The 26,840-nt window shown below is 40.9% G+C and overlaps 1 protein-coding gene across 1 annotated transcript in view; it reads left to right on the forward strand.

Annotated features, from left to right (window-relative positions):
* The window catches only part of LOC138752926 (alpha-actinin-1-like), a 187,741-nt gene that overhangs the window by 111,657 nt on the left and 49,244 nt on the right, over positions 1-26,840 (forward strand). Inside the window, exons 2-3 of the mRNA XM_069915537.1 lie at positions 13,447-13,561; positions 15,787-15,906. Of these exons, the coding sequence (XP_069771638.1) occupies positions 13,447-13,561; positions 15,787-15,906 (235 nt within the window). The remainder of the gene's footprint in view (positions 1-13,446; positions 13,562-15,786; positions 15,907-26,840) is intronic.

Raw genomic sequence — 26,840 nt, forward strand, 5'->3', positions numbered from 1 at the left:
CCTTGTATTATTAATATTTTGCATATGGATTGTTATGTTAAACTCAATTAAAATATTTTAAAAAGAAAAATTCAGACCTTCAGCTTCTGTAGTGTTTAGCTTTGCTTAACTCTTTTCAATTGAGTTACTTGTCAGATCACTCGTCTTGGTGCTACGTTACCCAGCTACGTAACCCAGTACTACCAATCGCATGGTTGAGTGGTCGGTGACTAAACTAGCTCCCCCACCAGGCTTGCCTGGTGCGGAGTGTAGCTAGACATACTGCAGGATGAAAAACAAGACCTGTTATATGGCGGATGAACCCTCTCGTAGGGTTAATGGCCATCTAGCAAACACGTATCGTGAAGCGTGGAAAGGGCATCACTTGCATTGAAGTTTGATCTGGCCATTCACTGCAACAGAACTTCCCCCAGCCGTCTTGGGCCTCATCATGCAGCTGGATCCGGGAGGGGACGCCTAGAGGGTGGCACTAGACCTGTGCAACCCCCTACTCACCTAAATCCTTTCTCAGGAGTGGGGTCTCCTTGTATCAAACCACACAAACTGACTGAAAGGAACCATCATCATCCTATGGGATGGAGAGCCAGAAAAACACTTTTCTATTGAGTTTACTCTTCATTCCTGAATTTTCTTCAATGTTTGAGAGCACAAAGGATGAGAAAAAGATCAGAGTTTGTCACGAACAACATCACAAAATTTGTTGTTTTGTTGCAGCATTAGACATGCAAAATTACTATAAATTACATTTAAAAAATTAAATTAGTGCAAAAGAAAAGTGAGGTAGTGTCTGTCATTTGAGAAATCTGATGCAGAGGGGAAGAAGCTTTTTTTTGTATCAGTGATTGTTCGTCTTAAGACTCCTGTCCATTCTTCCTGATGGTAGCAGTGTGAACAGGGCATGGTGGGAAGGGTCCTTGAGAGAGCCTGCTTTCCTGCTACACCACCTCTTGTAGATGTCCATAATGCCCGTGATGTTGCTGGCCAAGTTCGCAACTCTCTATAGTCTTCTCCTGTCCTGTGCTTTGGCACCTCAATACCAGACAATGATGCCACCGGTCAGAATGCTCTCCACCTGTAGAAATTTGCAAGAGTTAATGTTTATTTTCCCCAAAAGAGATACAGCACGGTTAACAGGCCCATCTGACCCACAAGCTCACAGTGCCCAAATAAACCCATGGGGCCAATTAACCTTTGAACTTTGCCCATCTTTGGAGCATGTGAGGAAATTGGAACACCTGGAGGAATCCCCCGCAGACACAGGGAGAACGGATGAACTCAAATCCGGGTTGCTCGTGCTACAGTAATGTTGCACTAACTGCGGTTCCCTGTTGAATACCTTTAAAGATGAAGGATTGACATTGCAGAATAGTTTTGGTTCTGCCTTGACAAAGTCTTGCAGGTTCTGCCCACATGGTGAAAGTTTTAATGGGTCGTGATGCACATTAATAGCAGGATCTGTTTTGCATTGCCTTTGAATGGAATTCAAAGTATTGAGTAGGTGGTTTAAAATTTGGTCAAAGGTGTAAAATGAAAATTCTTGTTTTGTGACTCATCTTGATATTTCTGCTCTTCATTTGGCAATGGACTGATTTTCAATGCTGTCAAGCATTTTCAAGGTCTGGTAGTACCGAAATGTCTCAAAGAATGCATGTAGCATAATCAGACTGCGTACCTGGTTCCTGGTGATGGGAACTAGATTGCTTTATTTTTTGAAGTAGATGTGCTTGTGAGAGATACCCAGACAAGTCAATGACAAGAAAATATATCCACAGAACCTCCCACAAATTTCCTGCACTATTTGTATTTTTTTTCTTTCCTGAAGGATGCTTCTGAATTTGTCCTTTGAAATATTTGCTGTTTTTTTCCCCAACACAGCCTGTGACCAGGCAGCTAATTTATCAAGTGCGGGGCAAAGGCTAAAATTTTATATTTTCAGATCAGAGCCATATTGTTAGCTAAAATGTCTATTCCAGTAAGCACAATGCAGGTTGAAACTTTCTGCCCTCAGTTGAGTGTGCAGGAGAGGATAGAGTCCAAGGTGAATGCTGATCAGGGTGTGCATGGTAACCCTCTCTGCTCTGACCAGTTCAAGGCAGAATTTCATCGAGGGGTGAAGGGTGGGGAGGTGGGAGGATCCCTGGAGAAGCAGAGCTCGAGGAAACACTCGGACCAGCCCCAGTACTGATGTCAGCAGCTGCTGCTGCTTCACCTCAGTTCAACCTCTAGTTGGCAGGACCGTTCAGTTGCCCTGGAGGCTGCCCATCTGCATTGATGCTGCACCTCCGTGGCTCCAGCAATCCTTCAGTGTAAATATTCCACAGGAGCATCTGAAATAAATCACTTGCTTCATCTACCATGAGGCCAGACAAAGCTGGTCTTTCTCAAGAATAACGCCTCATGAATTTCTGGGTAAATAGTGCTGAATCCATGGAATGGGGGGTAGAATGTGTGGGTGGGTGTGCACGAACATTGTAAATGTATTCACAGAGTATCCTTGCACTACAGTCCACGTGGGAGGAAAGGTATCAGAGCACCCTGCAGAATTTGGGAGATGTTTGCATAGAGATATGATCTCTAGCGCAATTTATACAATAGATTAATGGGGTAAATATTACTGTGGCACCATTTTTATACTTGCTATTGAAATTTCCATGAGTTTTTTTTATCCTGAGGTGTGAGCATCATCTTTAGATTTAAAATAAAGATTTACAACACAGTCGAAGCTGGTTTTGGCCATTGAAACCCGTGCCAGGATTGCACCTAATTAACCCACGATCCCCACTATGGAAACCGGAGCACCCAGAGGAGACCCACACGGTCACGGGGAAAGCATACAAACTCATGGGTCACTAGCATTGTAATAGTGTTGCGTTAACCACTGCATTTCCAGGACAAGGTGAGAAAGTCAGTATTTGTCATCTGCCAATACATTTCCTTCAGTCATTGGGTGGGGGGGTATGTTATGAGCCCAAAGGACCCCAAAACCCAGAAGCAATAGATATTCACCGACAAATGGTTACTTAAACAAAAGTTGTTTTTAATTATCTTTAAATATAAAAACAGAATCACATTTTAACTTAACTAACCCTTGACCCCCTTCTAATTCTAACCGCACGTGTATATAATGTGTGTGCAAGTTCAGAAAAGTTCTTTAGTTTGCAGTCTAATCTGACTTCTCATTCCTCCAAGTTCACTGGTTGCAGGCAATTCTTATACTGTGCACTGAATTTAACCTTTATAAAGTTCACCAGGCTTTGGTGCTTGAAAAGTAAATGGTTACCACTCAGGAAGGTTCTTGTCGTTTTTCAGAGAGAGATTTGTTGTTCCAGGACATCCACAACTGATTCCTTTTTAATCAGCCACTTCAGTGTCTTTCTGATGAAACTTGCCCCTATAGGTTTCTCCAGATGATGACCTCTTTCTTTCAGGTCACCACTGAGTTCCTTTTTATTTGTCTTTTTCCAAGTGGAACATTAGACAGCCAGTCCTCTCCTCTTGCATGAACCACAAGGGCTTTGACCAGGCTGTCTTCCGAATGGGGCTTTCTACAAGCTTGTCAACTTGTCCTGTTCCAGTCCCAGCTGCTTCTGCTGGCTGTAACACAATAGAATGATCTCTCTCCCAGAGAGAAAGCCTGTTTGACTCGCTCTGCTTGCAAAACCATATGAACCTCTTAAAACAGCAAGCTCTACTCCAGACAGAAGGCGGCTCCGACAAGATCTTTCATCTGTTGGCTTTTGTAAACAACAATCCATTAGTGAAGTCTCATGGACACTCTCCAAATCTCTTGCAAAGCTGTGGAGCCGATATGTCTAGCATTAACAGAGCTCCAGTGTTTCAAATAATATCTGTTTTAAAGTGTTTGTATGTAGCCTACTCTAACAAACCTTTCCCAATTTATCTCTCAAAAACATATTTATATACTCTGTCACAGGTAAACTCAAAAATCATTGTCAAGATAGAATAGGGATGCTCTAAAAGGGCAGGAACTATTTATAGTTTTACCAGCATCTGGTAGTTTGCGGGGTTTATTAGCTGGTGTTTTAAAGTTCCTCGTAATTTATTTACTGAAAAAAAATTTCCCAACTGTCAAACACTAGCTTGTCTGAACCCACAAGACACTACCAAAGAAGGGAGATAAAATCTGTTTTTTTTACCCTCTCTGCAATGCATGGCAAATGCTTGTGTTTCACCTCAAGGACCTGGCAGTAGAATTGTCTTTGTGGAGTGAAGGGTCTGAGTGAGCAAATGTGAACTCCAGCACAGGATGTTAAATGGAGAAAGAAGGGATTAAAACATTCCACTCGTACAGTGTACCCCTATGTTGAAAAGGGCTGCGTTTTCAGTCGGCAACCCCAGATATTCTTTCCACAGCGTGGCCACTAAAGGAAAATTGTGATTGATGCAGCATTTTGTGTTCATTTTTCACAAAGTCCAGAAGAGCACATTTTTATTCTGTTTCTCAGATTTGCTTGGTTGTGAATTATATTAGAGCTAATCTCTGTTATTCAAACTCCATGTTCCTCAGCCAAGTTGCAAACAGGCTCATATACCAACATGGACATAATAAATATTTCTCTCATCTTTCTAAATTCTAAGCTTGTTTATACATGTTTATTAGTTTTAGACCTGAAATCATGAGCCAATTAAAATGTTAACGTTTCATTGACCAGTATATTTCTCTTCTAATTAAAGATGTAATCCTAACAGATGAAGGACATCCTTTCTTACTGTCTATTTCCTAAGCCAGAGTCAATAGTTCTTCTCTTGTTTCAAATTACAGGATGTTTATGGCTATCGGGCTATCTTGGTCCAGAAGGGTCAAATGAAAGATTGAAACAAATACATTTTCTTTGTCTCCTATTGCACGTAAAAGCTCAGAGAATAAATTTCTAGATGGGAGTGAAGTTCCAGTGCATGCTGTTTATAAGGATATTTAGACTGAAATAAACAGATTTTGGCATTTTATAGTGCAGAGTTCCAACACAGGAACTGGAAAGCTGTTCTTTATGATCTGTGACACTGGTTGCAGACCGGGAGATAGTTTCATTGAGCATCTTTGCGCTGTCCACTGCAACAGCAAGAAGCTTCCAGAGGCCAACCATTTTAATTTCACACCTCATTCCCACACTGACGTGTCTATATTGGCCTCATGCACTGCCAATCTGAGCCCTCCTGCAAATCTGCAAATTGGAGGGATCTCTGTCTCTCTCTCCCCCCCACCTCTCTCCCCTCTCTCTACCCCCCCTCACCCTCCTCTCTCACCCTACCCTCTCTCCCCCTCTCTCTCCCTCCCCCCCCCCCTCTCCCCTCCCCTCTGTCTCTCTCTCTCTCTCTCCCCTTGGAAACCCCATCTTTTGTATCTGAAGGTGCTGATTTAAAGCCAAGTTTCTTTGGAGCAAAACTTGTATGCCAGTTCACAGTCTCTGCAGTGAATTAGGTGCCTGAAGGTGGTGATTGACAAAGCTGGTCCTAAAATAATGACGTGGCTATTGAACCGAACTGACTGGCATCAATCCTGTTAACAAACGCTGTTCTGTCCAGTATTTACAGAAGCTACTGTGAAATTGGAGAAATAATTAAATGTCATGGAAGCATTGTTTGGCATTTTAGCAATGTTGTACAGGATGTCATAGTTAAAGGTGGAGAGTTCCGGTCTTTTGGTAATAAAATTGTAGAGCTCGTCGAAAGAACCAAAGACTTGTTGATCCAAACCAAGGCTTTTATTAGCAAAAGACCGGAGCTCTTCACAGGTGGCCGACCAGTCCGGAATGATCCGACCTGGCTAGGGACACAACCCTTTAAGGCCCAAACAATAGGTGTGGCTTAGCTCTCAGCCAATCGCTGTAAGCACAGTCTAGATACAGTAACTATATACACTATGTACATTGGTGATAGATCTGTACTATCACATCTTCATTTAAAAATTTTTCATCGTTTGTTTTTCCCTTGCCTTTTTTACTTATTCTGCTTCTGAGAATCAGAAGATTTGTATTTTTAAAATTTATATACATCATGGTAATAGGCCCTTTTGGCCCATGAGCCCATGCCACCCAATTACACCCAATGAACCTTCTGAAGGGTGGGAGGAAACTGGAGCCCCTGGGAAAAACCCACGCAGTCAAGGAGAGAAGATACAAACTCCTTACAGATGGTGTGGGATTCCAACTCTGGTCCCAATCGCTGGCATTGTAAGGCGATGCATCAACCGCGCCGCCCGGTGAAATGTATAGAGTTGGGTATGTGAAAGTGGCTGTTGTGCAAACACAAATCTGATTTTTGTTTTCAATTTTTTTGTTTGCAATTCCACCTCATCAGAAAATAGCTTGTCTGCAGCCAGGCCTTGGGTTCCTGCGTGTGCTGGTATTTCGAAACTCAAATGATTGCTTGCATTGTACGGTTTACAGATTTTTTTTTCCCTTTGAAGGGAAAATTGAAAACTTAAGCAAACCTTACAAGAGCCAAACTTCATGATTGGCAAAAATTGATATGGATTGTTCTTAAAGAATATAGTAGTGGAGTTGAGGTGTACCCAGAGTATTAGATTTCAATTTGGCTGCCGTGACACCAGTAGCGTGAGACATGATCATCTGCAGATGCTGTGATTGTAGTGAAAGCATAAAAATTCTGGAGGAACTCAACTGGTCCCACAAGAGATAACCAACATTTTGGGCTTGAGCCCTTCTTCAAGGTTTGAGCAAAAGGTAGGCAGGCACCTGAATAAAAAGGCTGGTGGAGGAGGGAAGAAAGGCAGGGGGAGGAGCATAGGACAACAGGGGGCACGGAGGGCGTAGCGGTTAACTCGACACCTTTTCAGCACCAGTGGCTTGGGTTCGAATCCCACGCTGTCTGTAAGGAGTTTATATGTTCTTCCTGGGGGCTCCGGTTTCCAAAACCTACTGGGGGTGTAGGTTAATTGGGTGTAAATTGGGCGGCACAGGCTCATGGGCCAAAATGGCCTGTTATCGTGCTGTATGTCTAAATTTTAAAATGTAAAAGGGCCATAATTGGACATGATAGAAAAGGTGAGAATTGATCGGGGGAGGGGTTGCTCTGTGAATGCAGAGCTTGGGGAAAGGAGTCGTCATGATTGGGATATAAAGGAAAAGACGGTGGGGGGCTAATTGAGATGGCAGAAGTCGATGTTAATTCAATCTGGTTGGGGGATGCCCAGATGGAATATGAAGTGTTCCTCCAATTTGTGGGTGGTTTCAGTCTGGCACACAGTGTGTGAGACCATGGCCAAACATGTCATCATGGGGATGGGGTAGAAATTGAAATGGGTTGCCACTGGGAGATGCCCACTGTTGCAGCAGACAGAGTGAAGGTGGTTAGGGATCTGGTCACGTGCTCCTCAAATCTCTGATCCATGCTAGTTTAATGGCAACGACCAAGTACAATTCTCACAGCCAATCAAGGGTGCAAGGCACCCAGTATCTGCAAATGTTCTTGTTTTAATGCAAAGTTTTACACAACTTTGTGGCTGCAGCAAGTAAGAATTTTGATACATGAGTTCATTGTATTTATGCGTGTGTCGGTATGATCTCATTGAATGTTGGCCGTGCACAGTGACCAGATCTCCTGGTGTCACTAATGCTAAGTTAATAATCACGCTTCCAAATTCACTCCCGCTGTCAGATTGAGTGTATTCTGAAACTTCCGTATTCTTCCATAGTACATCTCAAACGTTTATCAGAATAATTTGTGTTTAGTCCTTTTAATTTACATGGAGTATAATATAATTGATGTAGAAAATTAGTTGTATTTGTTACACTCTCTTGGCACAATATTGACCAAACTTATTGAATTTGTATATTTAGATCTTTTTCTCATCTTTGTTTTGAATTATATAATTTTTTTCACTGTAGTATCTTGTAATTATATATACATATTTGTAATAAATTTCTCAATAAATATGTCTGTAGGGACCTTTGTACATTCAGTTTGGTCCTGTGTTAAAATGGAAAAATTTTGGAAAGATTTGAGTATATTATTAGGTCAAATTATAAAGTTAAAAATACAACCGGATCTTAGAACATTTTTACTTGGTAATGAAGAAGATGTGAAATTGACGTTGGATAAATATCAAGAAAAATTTCTTAATATAGCAATAGTGGTAGCAAAAAAATGTGTAACAGTGACTGGAAAACAGAATATTTTATAATGATGGACAGACAGAACACAGAAATACAAAACTGTATTCCATTAGAAAAAAATTACTTATAATTTAAGGAATCAGATTAGGAATTTTTATAAGATTTGGGAACCATATATGGAATTTGTTATTAAAAACCCATCCACATTACCCACTCCTCTCAAACTTATCAGGAGATACAATAGTTTTGTCAAGAGAATATGATTAGTGAGTAATATATAGTCTCGTTGTGTTCTTTTCTTATTTTCCTCGTTAGGGGAGGGGGTTTTTTGGGGGAAAATATAATCTTTTTCATATCATCTTGTATTGAATAATATTGTATTATCCATACATAATTGAATAATTGTTTGGTATTAATACGTGATAAATAAATTTTTCAAATAAAAGAAGGGAATCAAGGGTTTCGAGGAGAATGGGGTTGAAAAGGATAGTAAATTAGCCATGGTGGAATGGCAGGGCAAACCATGGGCTGAATGGCCTAATTCCGCTCATTTGTCTTGAAGTCACTTTGTTTCTGCCCCCTGTTTATCGTGTCCAGATTCACCCAGAAGATTCTGTTATTTTCAGAGTGAAAAGAAGCATCGTATCCCTGCCATGGGCCTGAGCTTCCCATAAGGGCTGTTGATCCTAGTGTCCATACATGGGCAGGCTGTGGCACATCTTCACAGATAGCAGGTGCCGGAGATAATGCTTCAGTGCTTTGGGGGCTGCTGGTAGGGTGATACGAAACACGCCAGTCCCATAGAGTGCTGCCTCTCTTCCACCTGTCTGGGGTATGGCCAGAGAGACCTGCAGCGGCAGAAGGGAGTACCCTGTGGGATGGACCAGTGCCTCCAGAGCTCCTCCCAAAATTTGCGGTTTAGGGTCTCTGTTCCCACCAAGCTGGACCAGTCCCTGAAAACCTCCACGGGAGCCTTGCTTGTCCAACTTGAGCTGTGTCTCAGCATTGCATTCCATTCCATTGGTTGCCCTAGCATCGTGGGCCGAGAGGTCTAGCATGTTACAGTGTTCTATGTTCCACACTGCTCTAAATCAGCTCTTGCCTGGGCTGCTCTTTCATCCTCTCCACTGTCCCATCCTGCTCTGTCACCTTGGTCCATTCTTGGCATCAAGGGAAAGGTTTCTCTGAACACTGGCCATGACGTGGAGTGGTGCCTGCAACTTGAACACCTCTGTCTTCCTTGTAGGCATGGGAGACGAAGGTTGCACCCCCCTTTAGGAGTAATCAAATGGGCTGCTCCTCCGTTTCAAGTTACACTTCTCTCCTCACAGTGCAAGGTTGTTTGGGAGAACCCCTCCCCAAATGCTTTTCCAGATTGCCAGGCCAAGACAGCCATTCACAAGTCTGGCCACTGTGTGGCTGTCTTGGGGATGTACGTTGACCGAGCATTCATGGCCTCGAGAAGCCAGTGATCTTAGCCGATGAGTAGAAGTGTTTCCTGATTTCCAGCTGGCCAGGTTTCCCCCAATTGTCGTCAGCTCCTTTGCTCTGGATACTAGACCCCAGGAAAGAGGGTTTACTTCTTAGTGTCAAGCCTGTGAATTCTTCTGTCTTTTGCAACATTTTGAACACCAGCGTGACTAGCCACCACTTGCACAGACTTTGGGACCCGTTAACCCACCACCTTGTCTTCTCACCCCTCACCTCTCACTGCAATCCACGCAAGCCGTGAGGAATCATGGGTTCAAATCCAGCACTGCTGTAAGGAATTTGTCTGCTCTCCCCATTTCCTCTGGGTGCTCTGGTTTCCTCCCACATTCCAAAGACAAATGGGGTTCATTGGTTATTATGGGTGTAACTGGTCAGCATGGTTTCTTTGGCTGGGACGGCCTGATACAATTAAATTAGATAAGTTAATAATGACAGCCAACAGCGGGTGGGTGGAGGGAGGCCAACGAGCCTGCCACACAATTTGTTTCCCTGGTCCTTATTTTGGTACTGACAATATGGAGGAAGTTGAAGGCTGGCATCCGATAAGGAGAAAGTACAATTTTCTCAGAATGTTTTGCAGCTGAGGAACACAGATAACCTGCTGCTCTTCTCTGAAAAATAAAGGCAGACTTTCTGGAAAATCAGCCCACACTGACCATGCAACTTCATCACGCCATTGGACTTTGTGTCATGAGATGGTTATTTATTTATCTGGGGAAATGAATAACGCTGAGGAAATCATGAGATCAACAACTCCAAGCGGCTGAGAAGCAGTTGGTAGGTTTCTCCTGTAACAATGGCCTGCTATTCTTGTGCTCCAAGGCAGTGAGATTGTGGAAGGGTGCAGTACTCGGAAACAGTGAACAAAGGAACAATAGGAGAAGCTCCCTCCCCACATGCCCAAGGAAAGACAGACATCAGTGAAGACACACCAGCAGCTTGGAAACTTCCAGTGAAGTGGTGGCTGTTTTGAAATGTAATTGAGGCCAAGGGGGTCTTTACACAGATGGGGCTGAATGGTGATCCGCAGCATGGCTTCCGTGCAAGGGAAAACTCTCGCAGTTTGCCTTAACCAAAAGCAGAGTGGGGCTTACACTCCCGTTGCTGCCATCTTGCACATCCTCATCTGGGATGAATTCATTTCCTTGAATGCTCTAGATGATGGCTTGCGATCCCAATCCTATTCCATCACCATTCCATCAGAACACCACGTTTGTTGGCAATTAATGTACAGTGGACCTCCACACCCGGTGCATTCTGCAACAAGTTGCAATTGCCCAGTGCCTGAATTGAGAGAAAATATTCCAAGGCACTGTGTGTGTGTGTGTGTGTGTGTGTGTGTGTGTGTGGAAGAAAAAAATAAATAATAAATAAATAAAAAAAGCTGGAAAAGACTAGCCCCTTCTCAGAATCCCTGTCTTGGTATTTTAGTCATATGCCAGACTTACAAACCCCTCAGCTATCCAATATTTCAAAAAAAGTTATGTATAGGAAAAACGAAGTGGCAATTCTGTTCTGAAAATGAAAACCATCAAATAGTTTCACTCCTGACTCCCCAAAAGTGTGGCTGTAAAATAAATGATTGGTCCTCATTTTGAGTGGCAGGTTTAGCATAGATTTAGCGCAATGCTGTCACAGCACCAGTGACCTAGATTTGATCCGCTCTGTCTGTGAGAAGTTTGGACGTTCTCCCCGTGTCCGCATGGGTTTCCTCCGGGTGCTCCAGTTTCTTTCCAAACCCTTCTACTCTTTCACAAACATATGGGTTAAGTAGGTTAATTGGTCACATGGGGGGCTCGTGGGCCAGAATGGCCTGTAACCATGTTGCATCTCTACATTAAAAGTTAAGTTAAATTTAAATTTCCTGCTATCTGTCTTGTCCACTATGCATGTTATGCCCAGAGACAATACATTAATGATCCATTCCCCACCAACAGATAGGTGCTGTTTTCCATCGAGGCTCGCTGATTTTCTTCCATTAAATTGGTAACAATGTATTGTCACAGTGAGTGCAGTTCTTGCCCTATTCCTATCTTCACCGACACTGTTACCACCAACAGAATATCTCAGCATAACTTGGAAGAACTTCACAAGACCGGATGTCACAGAAGTTGATTAGCAATGGGTTTTAAGGGCATTTTGAAGTTGGAAGGGTTTGAGAGAAAATTCCACAGATTAATGGCTGCAGGCAGTACCAATGGCATAGAATGCTACAGCACAGAAAACAAGCCATTTGGCCCCTCTAGTCTGTGCTGACCATTATTTCGCTAGTTTCACCGACCTGCTCCCGTCCCATAACCCTCCAGACCTCTCCCATCCATGTATCTATCCAATCTATTCTTAAGACTCAAGATCAAGCCCACATTCAGCACATCAGATGGCAGTTTATTCCACACTCCCACCACCCTCTGAGTGAAGAATTTTCCCCTAATATTCCCCATAAACCTTTACCCTTTCAGCTTAAACCTATGACCTCTCGTATTTATCTCCTCCAATCTAGGTGGAAAAAGCCTACTCGCATCCACCCTGTCTATACCTCTCATAATCTTGTAAACCTCGATCAAACCTCCCCTCATTCTTCTTCGCTCCAAGGAATAAAGTCCTAACCCATTTAATCTTTCCCTATAACTTAACACCTGAAGACCTGGCAACATCCTAGTAAATCTTCTCTGTACTCTTTCAATCTTACTGATAACCTTACTGTAAGGAGCCCAGAACTGCACACAATATTTCAAATTTGGCCTCACCAATGTCTTAAACAACTTCAACATACATCCCAACTCCAATACTCAATACTTTGATTTATAAAGGCTAAAATGTCAAAAGCTTTCTTTACCACCCTATCCACATGTGATGTCACTTTAAGGGAACAATTTATCTGTATTCCCAGATCACACTGCACTCCTCAGTGGAAAACTCAGTTGCACAAGGACAGCTTCTTCCCTGTTGCCATCAGATTCATGAACAATTAATGAAGCAAAGACACTGCCTTAATTTGACTTTTTGTGCACTATTTTGATTTTTGAAAGGTGGTTCATATAAACATATTCGCTGTGACTGCTGCAAAGGAACACATTTTGTGACTTGTTCATGACAATAAATTCTGATTTGAAATGGTGGAAGAACTCAGCTTGCATCGGAGTTAGAGATAAATAACCAACATATATAACCTTCAAAATAAAGGAGTGCTGATATTATGGAGATTTGTCTGATTGGAGATGAGGATCAAAGAGTTTAAGGAAGGCAAATGGCAAAAGAGAGATTTGAAAAGAGCTGGCAAGGAAAGAAATTGTTTTTTTTTAAATTTTTTATTTTTCACACCATAAATCACATTAGCCATGATATACACTTTTTCTTTTTCACACATTTACAGTGACTTTTTCTCCCTCCCCCCTCCCTCCTCCCAAGCCACCCCCCCACCCCCCCCCCCCCCCTCATCCATTTTAGGTATACAATCTAGGTTGCATTAAACCAGTCAGACAATGTTATCATTCAACAAAAATACACCAAAAATTCTACTGAGTCCATTCTTTTCTTTCCTTCTCCTTAGGTAATGTTTGTCCCCGGTAGGTTTTTGCTATTGTATTTAATGTAAGGCTCCCATAATGTCAACCTGGAAATTGGAAGATAATTTGAAAATACAACAATGGTATATAGAAATGAATAAATGTATTCCATTAGAAAAAAATAACATATAGTTTAAGAAATAATATTGAAATATTCGAAAGAAATTGTTTAAGCGTAATAAACCTCTCCTTCGGTCACCTCACCTGACCTCCCGACACAAGTGTCCTCCTTGTGTAGGCGAGCACTGCTTTCTCATGTTTTCCTAATTCTGAGGTGTCAATTGTATTCACAGACCTTTACAGCCTGGTGTAACTCCCATCTCCGCAAGGCAGGAACGCAGATTGAGAACATCGAGGATGATTTTCGGGATGGCCTTAAGCTCATGCTTCTCCTGGAAGTTATATCAGGTAGGTTTATTCAATTTTCACACCTGGTGTTTATCAGTGTTCACACCTATGCTTGCAGAAATATCACTTGGGCTTACTGACTGGGCTATTTCCAGATTCTGACCTGACCCCGACTTAGGAAGGTAACTCGGGAGAGGATCAGACCACGCAAGGAAAAAGGAAGGAATTTGTGCTTGGAGCTGGAGAAAGTGGGCAAGAAACTAAATGAATGCTGTGGATTATTCATGAAAGAGAAGATTGTAGAGAATAGCGAGAGCAGCGTGGGGAATGCTAATGAGTCAGGACATTTTGAAATCATGAAAGTGGTGGTGCTGGGTCCTTTGAAGAGCATTAAGGTGGTCAAGTCCCCAAGACCTGATGGGGTATATCCACGGTTACTGATAGGCAAATGAGGAGTTTACTGGGCCTTGATGACAATCCCTGTGTCCTCATTAGTGACCAGTGAACTGGAGAGAACTGGGGAATCGCTCAAGAAAGAAAATAAGGATAATCCAGGGATTTTTGGCTGGTAGGCCTCACATCCTAGATGGTCACATGGATGCAACAAAAATAGAGCTAGGGAAGATTTACATTGTTAAGTAGGTTTGCGTAGGTTGGCACAACATTGGGGATGAAAGGCCTGTACTGTGCTGTTATGTTCTATGATACAGATCACCAACAGAGATGGAATTTAATCTGTGCAAATGAGAGGTCTTTCACTTTGTCAAGTCAAATGGAGGGGAAAGGTTGCAGTTTATAGCAGAACTATTAACCAGCTGGGAGTAATGGAGTAAGCGGATTCTGCAGTTGCATTTAAGAGGTTTATAGAAACATAAATATATTTTATTTAATTTAGAGGTACATTATGGTAGCAGGGCCTTCTGGTCCTTGAGCCTATGCCTCCCACGTGCTACCATGTGACCTATTAAACGACAAACCCACCCCCAGTACATCTTTGGGACGTGGAAGAAAACTGGATTTACCAGGAGGAAAACTGGGCAGATATGGGGAGAATGTACAAAGACAATGGCAGATTCGAACCCAGATTGCTAACGCTGTAATAGCTTTCCCTAACCGTGACTCCCCAGTATGTGGAGAATGGAGAACTATCTCTCATACGCAGGCACAAGAAGTTTAGTGGGGCAAAGTATCCAGCGAAGAGGCTGTGGGTCGAGCATGCAGAACACTCCACACCGACATTGACCACATGAGGGTGTATCAACACCGCTCTGTTGGCATGACCTGGCAAAACCTGGTGAAACCTTTGATAAAGGGATTGCACATTGTTGTCACCTGGAGTGGAATCATCTCTGCCTTAAGACTAACAAAGGGCTGGACCACATGTTGCTTTCTAGTTCCAACTGTCGATTTGAATGGTCTGTATTGTATCATCCTCTCCCAAGTTCCAGCATTCAAATAATGCCACAGCTCCCAGTTTCATATCACCCACTCCAACTTGGGAATCCAGGTTCCAGTGCTCGAACAGCTCCCAGTTATTCTCAGTGCAGGTCGGCTCCCTTTGTTCAACAGCTGTTCCCTTTGAACAATGACTAAATTTTGGGTAACTTGATGTGGCCTTCAGGGAGTTTGTATGTTTCATGTTAATTTTACAAAAATGTGAGCTTCCTTGAAGATTGGCTTCCTTTGGTACATTGAATAATATCACGGGGGAAATGTCACTCTGGAAACTGAATGTGAGTGAAATTTCAGCTGATGTTCGAACAGTAGCATAACAAGGTGCTTTGCGTTCATGAATAATGTTGAATCAGAGTTCAATATTTAATTCTTTTTAATTTGACTGAAGAGATATTTAAGTCACGATTGAAGAAATCTGTTTGTGAACATCTTCTGAATTGTGTGGTATTTCAGCTGTTGGTATGTGAAGAAGGGCCCGTTCTTTAGTGTGGGCTGCGGGGAGAGTGGGTTTTGTCCCCTGACCTTCTCGCATCTGGAATGCACCACTGACATCTGTGCACTGGGGGACCACAACGTTGGTCACTACATCGGCTTCCCCTTGATGATGAAGAGGGGTAAATATGTTGGGGGGAGGGGGGGAATCAAAATACATTCTTCGTGTGGCCCCTCTGGATTCCTCCCATGTTCCAAAGGTGGAGGGTGTATTTGCGGGGTTGGGGGGGGGGGTGCATGCTTGTGTGCCAGAAGGGCTGTAAGTTGATAAATAAAATGAGAACATTTCAGTGAACCCCAGTGGAATTTTGTAACGGGTATTTATTTTTCATTAACAGGTGAACGGTTGCCCAAACCAGAAAGAGGAAAGATGCGTGTACATAAGATATCAAATGTCAACAAAGCGCTGGATTTTATTGCCAGCAAGGGAGTGAAGCTTGTTTCCATTGGAGGTGAAGGTAATGAGACAGCTTTGCCAGATTTCCATTGTTGCCTTGACCACGTCAGTGCATGGATGGGCTGGGGTTACAGGTGCATTGACTATAACACTCGTTGACACAGTGCACTGCTTGATACTAAACCTTAGGAGCTGGTATTTTCCATTTTCCCAGCGCTGTTGAGTTCTGCCAGGAAAAATGGGTGGAGCTGTATTTGCTGTTGTGTAATTTGACGGGTCTGTTGTCGTACACATCATACGATCTTACTTGCTGAAGATCTTACTTGCTGCAGTTAAGCAGACACTTGTTTTTTTTTAAATCTGTGAAAACAAAAAAATGAACTGCATTAGTCAAAAGACAATAAATGCAAAAAAAAGATAGAAAAATATTCTGCAAATCTTCGGCCTGGTGTATAGCAGAGCCTTCTTTGATTACAACTGGATTTAATAGTTTGATTGCTTATAGGCACATAAGGCTCATGAATCTCTTCATTGACTGAATCCCATACATGTGTCCATTTTTAACCAGAACAGTGGCCATTTTATCGACAATATCTCATTACATGGCCTAAGCTTTGCCTCCTCGTTACCAAGCCCTCCTAAACATTAAAACACAGTAATTGTGGTGACCACCTGACTTGCCTTTAAAACAACAGGGGTGTAAACCTCTGCATGGCCATTGCAATCTGTGAAAACATTTGGTGTGCTGTGGAGATTTTATTGATAGCTGTGTTCATACGTGACCATTACGTGCTCTTTCCTGCTGGTTAGACTGTACAGGCCCTTGAGTGGGGAGGAAGATGCTCTTTCCTGCTGGTTAGACAGTACAGGCCCTTTAGTGGAAGGGAGTAGGCTGGGAGATTGTGCATGACTGATTATTATGCAGTGCTGAGTGATTTTGATGGGCACTGCTGCTTGCTGTCTTGTGCTCAAACCAATTGTGCCACATTCAGTGGCAATCATCTGCTTGGATCACCCAAGTGTTGCCAACTCCCAGCACATCGATCTCCACTCTCGGTCAGAGAACAGCATCCAGATCTGCTCGTCCATGTTCTAGCAGCAGTGGGGCACTGCCTTATGTGTGTGCCTTTCATTTGGTCACCCTTTCTGCTGGTGTGTCCGATAACTGCGGTGTCTTAAAAATGCAGCCTCTTTCCTCAAGGAACCCAGGCCATGTCCCACATTATGCAAACACCATATTATATAAACTACATGGGAATCTGTAGGGTGAACTTTTTATTTGTAAGTAGGGATTAGTGTGGGGCCTGACACCAGGCCATGGGCAGAGAGCAGAGCAGGGCAGGGGGATCAATGTGGGGACCGACACAGGGTGTGTGGAGAAAGCTTGGCAGTGGGAAGAGTGTGGGGACTGATGCAGGCTGTGGGGAGAGAGCAGGGCAGTGGAATCAGTGTGGGGACTGACACGGGGCTGTGCAATCAGTATGGGGACCGACACGGTGTGTGTGGAGAGAGATCAGTGTGGGACCGACATGGGTATAGGCAGAGAGTGCATCAGTTTGGGTATACAATTTCCTATAGCTATCAGTCCCCTTTTCTAAATTGCTGTGGACTTGCTCGCGATGATTGAATAACTCTGGGACCACGGATTTATATGAGGTCAGATGTTGCCCGAACAGACATTAAGCAGCGCATCCTGTAAATGTTTGTATTGAGATGCTCCCACAAAACAACAAATTTTGTGATGCGTGAAACACAAAAGTGTGCAAATACTGTGATTGTGGTGAAAACAGACCAAAATGCTTGAGGAACCCACCCGGCCTTTTCTACGTCCATAAAAAAGCAGAGACTTTTCAGGATTGTGTTTCACGACTTGTTCTTATCATTAAATTCTGATTCTGATGACTACACTGGGTCATGCAAGGACAGCAGGGATTGGAAGGTGACAAAGTAGCATTTATTTTGAGAGAGAAAACCAATGCATTTTTACGTTACTTCAGGATCTTCCAATGAAGTGGCTGTGATGTTGTGAATTGGGTCATTGGTAAGTATTGGCTGGAAAATGGGATAGGATCTCTGCACTTGATTTAATATTGTACCCTAATGCAGCTACTCCTGAAAGGTTGTCAGTCTGGTTCTTGGGAGGTTGTTCGTAGCAAGGTTCTTTTACAAAGAAAGAAAATCCCCATGAGTCTGACCACCATTCAATCAGGCCATAGTGGTCCCATATCTTAAGTCAATCTTTGCTCTGTAATCCTTGAAACCATGAATGTACGAGTGGTGCTGCTGCCAGGAAGCTGCATAGAACATAGAGCAATATAGCACAGTCCTCGATGTTGTGCTGACTTGTATATTCCTTTAAAAAAATACACAAATGTGGTGGAGAAACTCAGCAGATCACACAGTATTTGAGGGTGACCAACATTTTGGGCCTGAATCCTTCGTCAAGTACATCAGGATACTAGACTCCATGAGCAGCAAGGAGATGAATGACTTGTTAGCTGAAGGACAAAACTTAATTAAGGCACTGAGATGTACCTTGAACCTGTTGGAGATGAGAGCTCATTGTCATGCACATATAGTTAGTACATAAGCACTGAAATTCTTGCTGCTGCAGCCACACAGGTACTCAAGATACTCCATCATGGCCACAACATGCCGACAGAAAGAGACAATAAATACAAAATCATATATAGATAAATATTCACAGTTGCAGTTAGTGCAAGAAATAAACTATGAAGTTTCGATAATGCAAACAGATCATTTGGTGGTCCAACCTAGTTTATGATTAGGTTCAAGTACTTGTTAGCTAATGGATAATAACTGTCCTTGAAACTAGAGGTGTCGGACCTCTTTACCACCTTCTGGAGGTAGCAGTGAAAAGAGACTGTGACCAGAGTGTCGGGAGTTCTTGATGTTAAGGAAGCACAAGGAATAGGAGCAGGAGTTGCCCACCTCCACCATTCAATGAGATCATGGACTCGGCTCTACCTACCTTCCCCTTCCCCATAACCCTTAATCTCTTACTGTGCAAAATTAAACCATCTAACTCTGTGTTAAATATATTCAATGAGGCAGCTTCTATGGTTTCCTAGGGCAGAGAATTCCCCAGATTCACTCTTCTCTGGAAAAGCAGTCCCTCCTCATTACAGTTCCAAATCCACTCCTCAAATTCTTGAGGCTATGTCCCTAGTTATAGCCTCACCTACTGGTGGAGACACTTTCATAATTTTATATTTCAACCAGACCCCATCTCATTCTTCAGAATTCCAATGAGTTTATTCCCAAGCGACTTGATCTCTTCTCATAGAGTAACCTTCAGGCCTCTGGGATCAACCTGGTGAACACCCACTGTCTCCACAGACAGTATATTTTTTCTCAGGTAAGGGGACCAGAAATTCAGGTGTGGCCTCACCAGGTCCCTGTGCAGACGCAGCAGAACCTTCCTCCTCCCAACATCTCATTTACCTTCTTGATTACCTGACCTTCTGCAAACCACAAGCACCTCTGCACAACACCATGCCGCAATCTTTCACCATTTAAATAATAATCTGATCTTATATTATACCTTCCAAAGTGGATGACTCATATTTACCTACATTTGTACTTCATGTGCCAGGCCCATCCCCACTCACTAAACCTGTCATGGTCTCTGCACAATTTGCTTTTCAATCAATTTGGTGATTTAATGTCATCAGTAAATGTAAATATGTTACACTTGGTTCCCTCTTCCAAACTGTTAATGTTTATCATGAACAGTTGTGGCACTCCTCTCACCACTAACTGACAATCAGAGAAGCACCCATTTATCTCAACTCTCTGTCTTCTATTGGTTAACCAATTCTCCACCAATGTTAATCCATCACCTCCAAGTCCATGCATCATTATCTTATGGCTAAGACTTTCAGTCAGCACCTCATCGAAGACCTTCTGGAGTTCCAAGTACACAGCATCCACCTGCTCCCTCTCTTTCCACTGCACTCATTCTATCCTCGAAGAACTCCGGTAAGTTTGTCAAGTGTGATTTGCCCTTCTTAAGGCAGCGATTCATGTAGATAGGTCAGAGCCTGTGATGGACCCTTGCTACGTTTGAAACTTTCTGTGGCCTTTTGTGTACCAGGGCAGTCGAATTCCCAAACCAGGCTGTGATTCCACCAGTCAGTATGCTTTCCACAGTGCCCCTGCAGAAGTATGATCGAGGTCTTGATGACGTGCTGAATCTCCTCCGATTTCTTGGTGTTGGTGCACCCTCTTCACAGTTGCTCATTCTACGTTGATCCCTTTTTTATTTTTCCCACAATCTCAACAACCACCTTCTGATTTTACTACTCACTTACATTCCTGGAACAATTTACTGTGGCCATTTCACCTTCATGTCCTTGGGATGTGGGGCACTGGAGAAAAGGTGCAAACTCTACAGTCAGCATTGGAGGTTGGATTGAACTCGGTCTATGGCGTTATGATGCAGCGTTTCAACTAGAGCCATTTGATATCAAGGTCCCAAAAAAATAACACTTGCACACAGTTACCCAAAACATGGCAAGCACTTGTGTTATGAGTCCAGAGGACCCCAAAATCCAGCAACTGATTTATGTGACAAACCTGAGTTTTATTCCTTTGATCTGGAGTGTTAACAACATAGTTAACATCATTCAGTTTTGATTTAACTATGTTCGGTCCAGAAAATCTAGCTCTCAAAGGATTGTCAAGTGTTGGAAACAAAATCAAAACTTTACTTCCTGTCTTAAAATTTCTCACTTGAACTTTAATTTCAAATAAACACTTCATTTTACCCTGAGCCATTTCTAAACTCTCTTGAGCCAAAGTCCACACTTTTTGTAACCTATCTTTAAATTTAGAAACATAATCTAGCAAATCCAACTGCCCATCCTCATTAACCCACTGTTCTTTTATCAACATTAAAGGTCCTCTAACTTGATGTCCAAACACAATTTCAGAAGGGCTGATACCTAATGACTCCTGCACAGCCTCCCTTGCTGCAAATAACAATAAATGAATATCTTCATCCCAATCTTTTCCATTCTCCAGACAATAAATCCTCATCATATTTTTAAGAATAGAATGAAATCTTTCCAAAGCTCCCTGAGTTTCAGGATGGTACGTAGATCTGTTTTATTCCCATCTCATAAACCAATTGCTGAAACAACCCAGACATAAAGTTAGATCCTTGATCACTCTGAATCTCTTTAGCTAATCCAAAAACTGTGAAAAATCTTTCCAGAGCCTTTACCACCGTTTTGGCTTTAATATTTCTTAATGGTATAGCCTCTGGAAATCTCAACACTGTACACATAATTGTTAATAAGTACTGATTCCCAAACTTAGTTTTCGGCAGGGGACCTACACAATCCGCAATAACCCTAGTGAAAGGTTCCCCAACAACAGGAATAGGTTGTAATGGAGCTACTGGAGGACCCTGATTAGGTTTCCCCACAACCTGACAAAAGTGACATGTCAAGAGGAGTCACGTGATGGAGTAGTGGCCGGTAGGGGAATACCAGCCCTTTCCAGAAAAGAAGAAATAAAGTGAAGAAAATACAAAGTTGAAGAAATACAAAACATAACAAATAAAAGATAAAGTTGTAGAGAAAAGAAAGAAAATGGCATCAAAGAAGGAAAAAGTAAAAACAACGGGAAAAATAGAAGAAAAGATGCTGGAAGAGAAAAGAGAAGGCCTCACCTGCATGAAGAAACAGGGAGCCGTCATGAAGAAGAGACCCCTTCTCCAAGGTTGGAGAACCCCGCAGAGTCGCAACCCCCCGACCGCTGAACTGCAAAAATGGCTCTCTGACCCAAACAAAAGTACAGAACTGGGCTTACTAAGGAGAAGGAGAACACCGACGGGAGGGGGGTTCAACCAAGAAGCGGGCAAACACAACACGACCAGCTGAGGGATGCCCGACACCAGGGCTCTCAGCTGGAAGAAGAGGAAAGTGACAGGAAAGGGAGAGAAAGGAAATAATTTAAACCCAAAGATGAGTAGCCCAGAAGAAGAGGACCAACGGCAAGAAGCAGCCCAGCAAAGTGAGACAAGCAACTCATCAGGAAAGTCAGAAGAGACACAGATACAAGGAAGAGAAGAAGAAGACACAAACACAGGTACAGACATAGAAGAAGAGGAAGAAGAAGACCAAGATCTGCACAGAGAAATAGAAGATAAAATAGATGGACAGAATATAGATAAAGTTTTTTTTTCAAGAACAAATGAGAGCATTAAAATTTAGTGAAATTAAAAGAAAAATGAAAAGTACAGAAGAAAAGTGAATAGATTAGAGCTGGTCATGACAGAAATAGGGAAAAGATTAGAAAATGTGGAAGAATGAGAAACGGCTGTAGAAATGGAAGTGAATGACTTAAGAAGAAGATTGGAAGAAAGTGATTAAAAAAGTTAGAGGCACAAGATTTGTTAGCTCAGAAAATTGATATGTTGGAAAATTATAGTAGGCGAAACAACATAAAAATAGTGGGCCTGAAGGAAGATGAAGAAGGCACAGACATGAAAGAATTTATAAAAGAATGGACCCCAAAAGTCCTGGGAATGACAGAAATACAGGAAGGAATGGAAATAGAAAGGGCACACAGAACACTAGCCCCGAAACCACAGACACATCAAAAACCAAGATCCGTTTTAGTAACATTTTTGAGATATACAAGAGAAAATATACTGGAATGGGCAAGGAATAAAATTAGAGAAGACAATAAACCATTGGAATACGAGGGTCAAAAAATATTTTTTTACCCAGACACAAGTTTTATACTCTTAAAGAAGAGGAAGGAGTTTAATACAGCAAAATCGAACCTATGGAAAAAAGGTTATAAATTTATGTTAAGACATCCAGCTGTGCTTAAAATATTTATCCCTGGAGAGCAAAGCAGACTGTTCTCGGGTCCAGAGGAAGCACGAGAATTTGCAGAACGTCTGCAGGACAGAAGGAGAGATGAAGAGTTGTAACAAGAATGAAGAACAGCGATAAAATATATATAAGTTGTAAAAATAATGTATATGTAAAGAACTAAAGAAGGGAAAGACAAGGGAAGAAAGGAAGTAAGGGGGAAAAAAAGAGGGTGAACTTTGTTATATGCGTTTTTAAAAAAAAGTCTTTTCTGGGGGGGGTTTGGGTGGGAGAGAATAACCGTCAATGCAAAATCAGTTGATGCTTGTGAGCAGGTTCGCAATCCAAATGGAGAGGGAAATTGTGGTTGCCTGGCAAGGGATAAGTGGCAACTCAGAGTGGGGGAGGGGGAACATTTGGGGCCAAGGGAATATTGGATGTGGAAGTTGTTGAAGTATTTTATGTTTTAAATGTGTTGTCATACATTGAGTTTAAAAAGGGAAAACTGAGAGATGAAAAGGGGGATGATGGTGGTGAGGAAGCAGAAATGAGGTGTAAACAGGATATGAGATGGCCATGTTGAATTATATGATTATAAATATTAATGGAATACATAACCAAATAAACAGAAGAGGCTATTAAATTTACTGAAAAAATAAAAACTAGACATAGCATTTGTGCAAGCAATGCATCTAACTGAAGTGGAACATAATAAATTAAAGAGAGACTGGGTAGGGCACGTATCGGCAGAATCATATAATATAAAAACTAGAGGTGTTGCTTTATTAATTAATAAAAATGTACCAATCAAAATAGAGGAGGAAATAATAGATCCAGCAGGGAGGTATGTAATGATAAAGTGTCAGATATACTCAGAATTTTGGAATTTGCTCAATATATATGCTCCTAATGAAGAGGATCAAAAGTTTATGCCAGATATTTTTTGAAGATTGTAGATAAGCAAGGGAATATATTGACAGGAGGGGATTTTAACCTTAAATTGGATCCAATGTTGGATAAAACTGGACAAAAGACTAGCAAAAAGAGTAAAGTGGCCAAATTCATGGTTAAATCAATGCAGGAAACGAAACTTATGGATATATGGAGGAGGAAGCACCCAAGAGAGAAGGAATACTCATATTATTTGAGTAGGCATAAAACATACTCAAGGATAGATATGTTTTTGTTGTCGGCCTATATTCAAGGGAGAGTTAGGAAAACTGAATATAAAGCTAGATTGCTATCTGATCATTCACCCCTGTTATTAGCAATAGAACTGGAGGACATCCCACCAAGAACATATAGATGGAGGTTAAACTCCATGCTACTTAAAAGGCAGGAATTTAGAGAGTTTATTGAATGCCAAATTAAAACGTACTTTGAAATAAATACGGAATCAGTGAAAGACAAATTTATATTATGGGATGCAATGAAAGCCTTCATTAGAGGGCAGATAATAAGTTATGTAACTAAGATGAAAAAGGACTACAATCGGGAAATAGAACAGTTGGAAAGGGAGATAGTAAGTACAGAAAAGGAACTAGCAACAAGGGATGATATAACAAAAAGAAGAGAATTGGCAGATGTATTACAAACGTATAAGGTGGAGAAGAATATAATGAAAATAAAGCAAAAGTATTATGAACTAGGAGAAAAAACACACAAAATATTAGCCTGGCAACTTAAAAAAGAAAAAGCTAAAAGAACTGTATTGGCATCAAGGAAAAAGGACAAAACAAATTACATATAATCCAATGGAGATTAATGAGAACTTTAAGTAATTTTATGAACAATTATACCAAACTGAGAACGAGGGGAAAAATGATAACATAGAAGAGTTTTTAGCTAAAATTGAACTGCCGAAATTGCAAGAAGAGGAACAAAACAAACTGATAAAACCATTTGAAATAGAGGAAGTACAGGATATATTAAAAAAACTGCTGAACAATAAAACACCTGGAGAGGATGGACTCCCAATAGAATTCTATAAAACATTTAAAAAGTTATTAATTCCTCCTCTCCTGGAAGTAATGAACCAGATAGAAGAAACACAAAACTTGCCAGATTCATGTAAGACAGCAATAATTACAGTAATACCAAAGATGGGGAAGGATCCACTAACACCAGCATCATACAGACCAATATTCAGATTGGTAAGATAATAGCAAAATTATTAGCATACAGATTGGCTGACTGTGTACCAAAAGTAGTAAAACATGATCAAACTGGATTTATTAAGAAAAGAAGAACAGCGAATAATGTCTGTACATTTATTAATTTAATTCATGCAGTTCAAGGAAATAAGATGCCAACAGTAGCTGTTTCTTTAGACGCAGAAAAAGCCTTTGATAGGGTAGAATGGAATTATTTATTCAAAGTATTACAGAGGTTCAATCTGCCAGAAAAATATATTAATTGGATTAAAGCATTATATAATAGACCATTGGCAAAGGTAACAGTAAATGGATATGTATCGAACCAATTTAAATTAAGTAGGTCAACTAGGCAGGGATGTCCATTATCTCCCTTACTGTTCGCTTTAGCAATAGAACCATTAGCAGAACTGATAAAGAACAGAAAATAGAATAAAAAGAATAAAAATAAAGGAGAAGGAGTATAAAATCAGTTTATTTGCAGATGACATCATAGTATACTTAACAGAACCAGAAATATCAATAAAAGAACTACATAAGAAATTGGATGAGTATGGAGAAATATTGGGGAAGAAGATCAATGCAAATAAAAGTGAAGTGATGCCAATGAGTAATGCGGATTATACAGAATTTAAAAAAGAATCACCATTTAAATGGCAAACACAAGCAATCCAATTCCTAGGTATTTGGTTAGATAATAATTTAAGCCACTTGTACAAATTAAATTATCAACCACTAATAAAGAAACTGCAGGAAAACTTAGAACATTGGAACGAATTACCGCTAATGTTGATAGGGAGGGTAAATTGCATTAAAATGAATGTCTTCCCAAGGATACAATACTTATTTCAATTGTTACCAATTCCCTTAACAGAAATTCTTTAATTAATTAAAGAGAATGATAAGCACATTTTTATGGAAAGGGGGGAAACTACAGGTTTCTTCTTATCGACCAATATCGTTGTTAAATGTAGATTATAAAATTGTGGCTAAAGTTATGGCTAATAGATTGGCTCAATATTTACCTAAAATAATACATAAAGATCAAACAGGATTTATAAAAAATAGATATGCGTCTGATAATATTTTGCGATTAATTACTTTGATAAATAAATTTAAATTTCAAATGAATTATCCAATAGTGGTTTCATTAGATGCAGAAAAGGCTTTTGATAGAGTGGAATGGAAGTTTTTATTTAAAGTACTTGAGAAATTTTGTTTTGGTTCTTCGTTTATTGGATTGATAAAGGCTTAATATAATAGTCCGAAGGCAAGAGTTGCTACTAATGGACAGATTTCAGAATCTTTTGATTTAACAAGGTCTACTAGACAAGGATGTCCATTGTCACCTGCTTTATTTGCTATAGTTATTGAACCTTTGGCACAGTTAATACGTCAAAATGAAAATGTTAAGGGTATGAGAGTTTTGAATGAGGAATATAAGATTAATTTATTTGCAGATGATGTTTTATTATACCTGGTAGATCCTGATATTTCCGTACCAGCAATTCAAGAATCTTTAGAAATTTATGGTCAATTATCTGGCTATAAGGTAAATTGGGCTAAAAGTGAAATGTTGTCAATTTGTAAAGATGATTATTCGATTTATAAAAATATTACGAAATTGAAGTGGACAAAACAAATTAAATATTTAGGAATTAACATTAATACAGAATATCAAGATCTATATTCAATTAATTACCTTCCTTTAATAAAAAAGATTAAACTGGATTTGATTAGGTGGAAGGACTTACCTTTAGGTTTATTGGGGAGGATTAATACTATAAAAATGAATATTTTTCCTCGGATGCAATATTTGTTTCAATTAATTCCTTATTTTTTTTAAAGTTTTTTTAAGGATTTATATAAAGCACTTAGAGAATTTTTATGGAAAGGAAAATTTCTGAGAGTAGCAATGAAAAAATTGATGTGGGACTTTCAATTTGGAGGTTTGAGATTACCTAATTTTCAATATTATTATGAGGCAGCTC

This window comes from Narcine bancroftii, chromosome 2, assembly GCF_036971445.1.
Source record: "Narcine bancroftii isolate sNarBan1 chromosome 2, sNarBan1.hap1, whole genome shotgun sequence".
NCBI lineage: Eukaryota > Metazoa > Chordata > Chondrichthyes > Torpediniformes > Narcinidae > Narcine > Narcine bancroftii.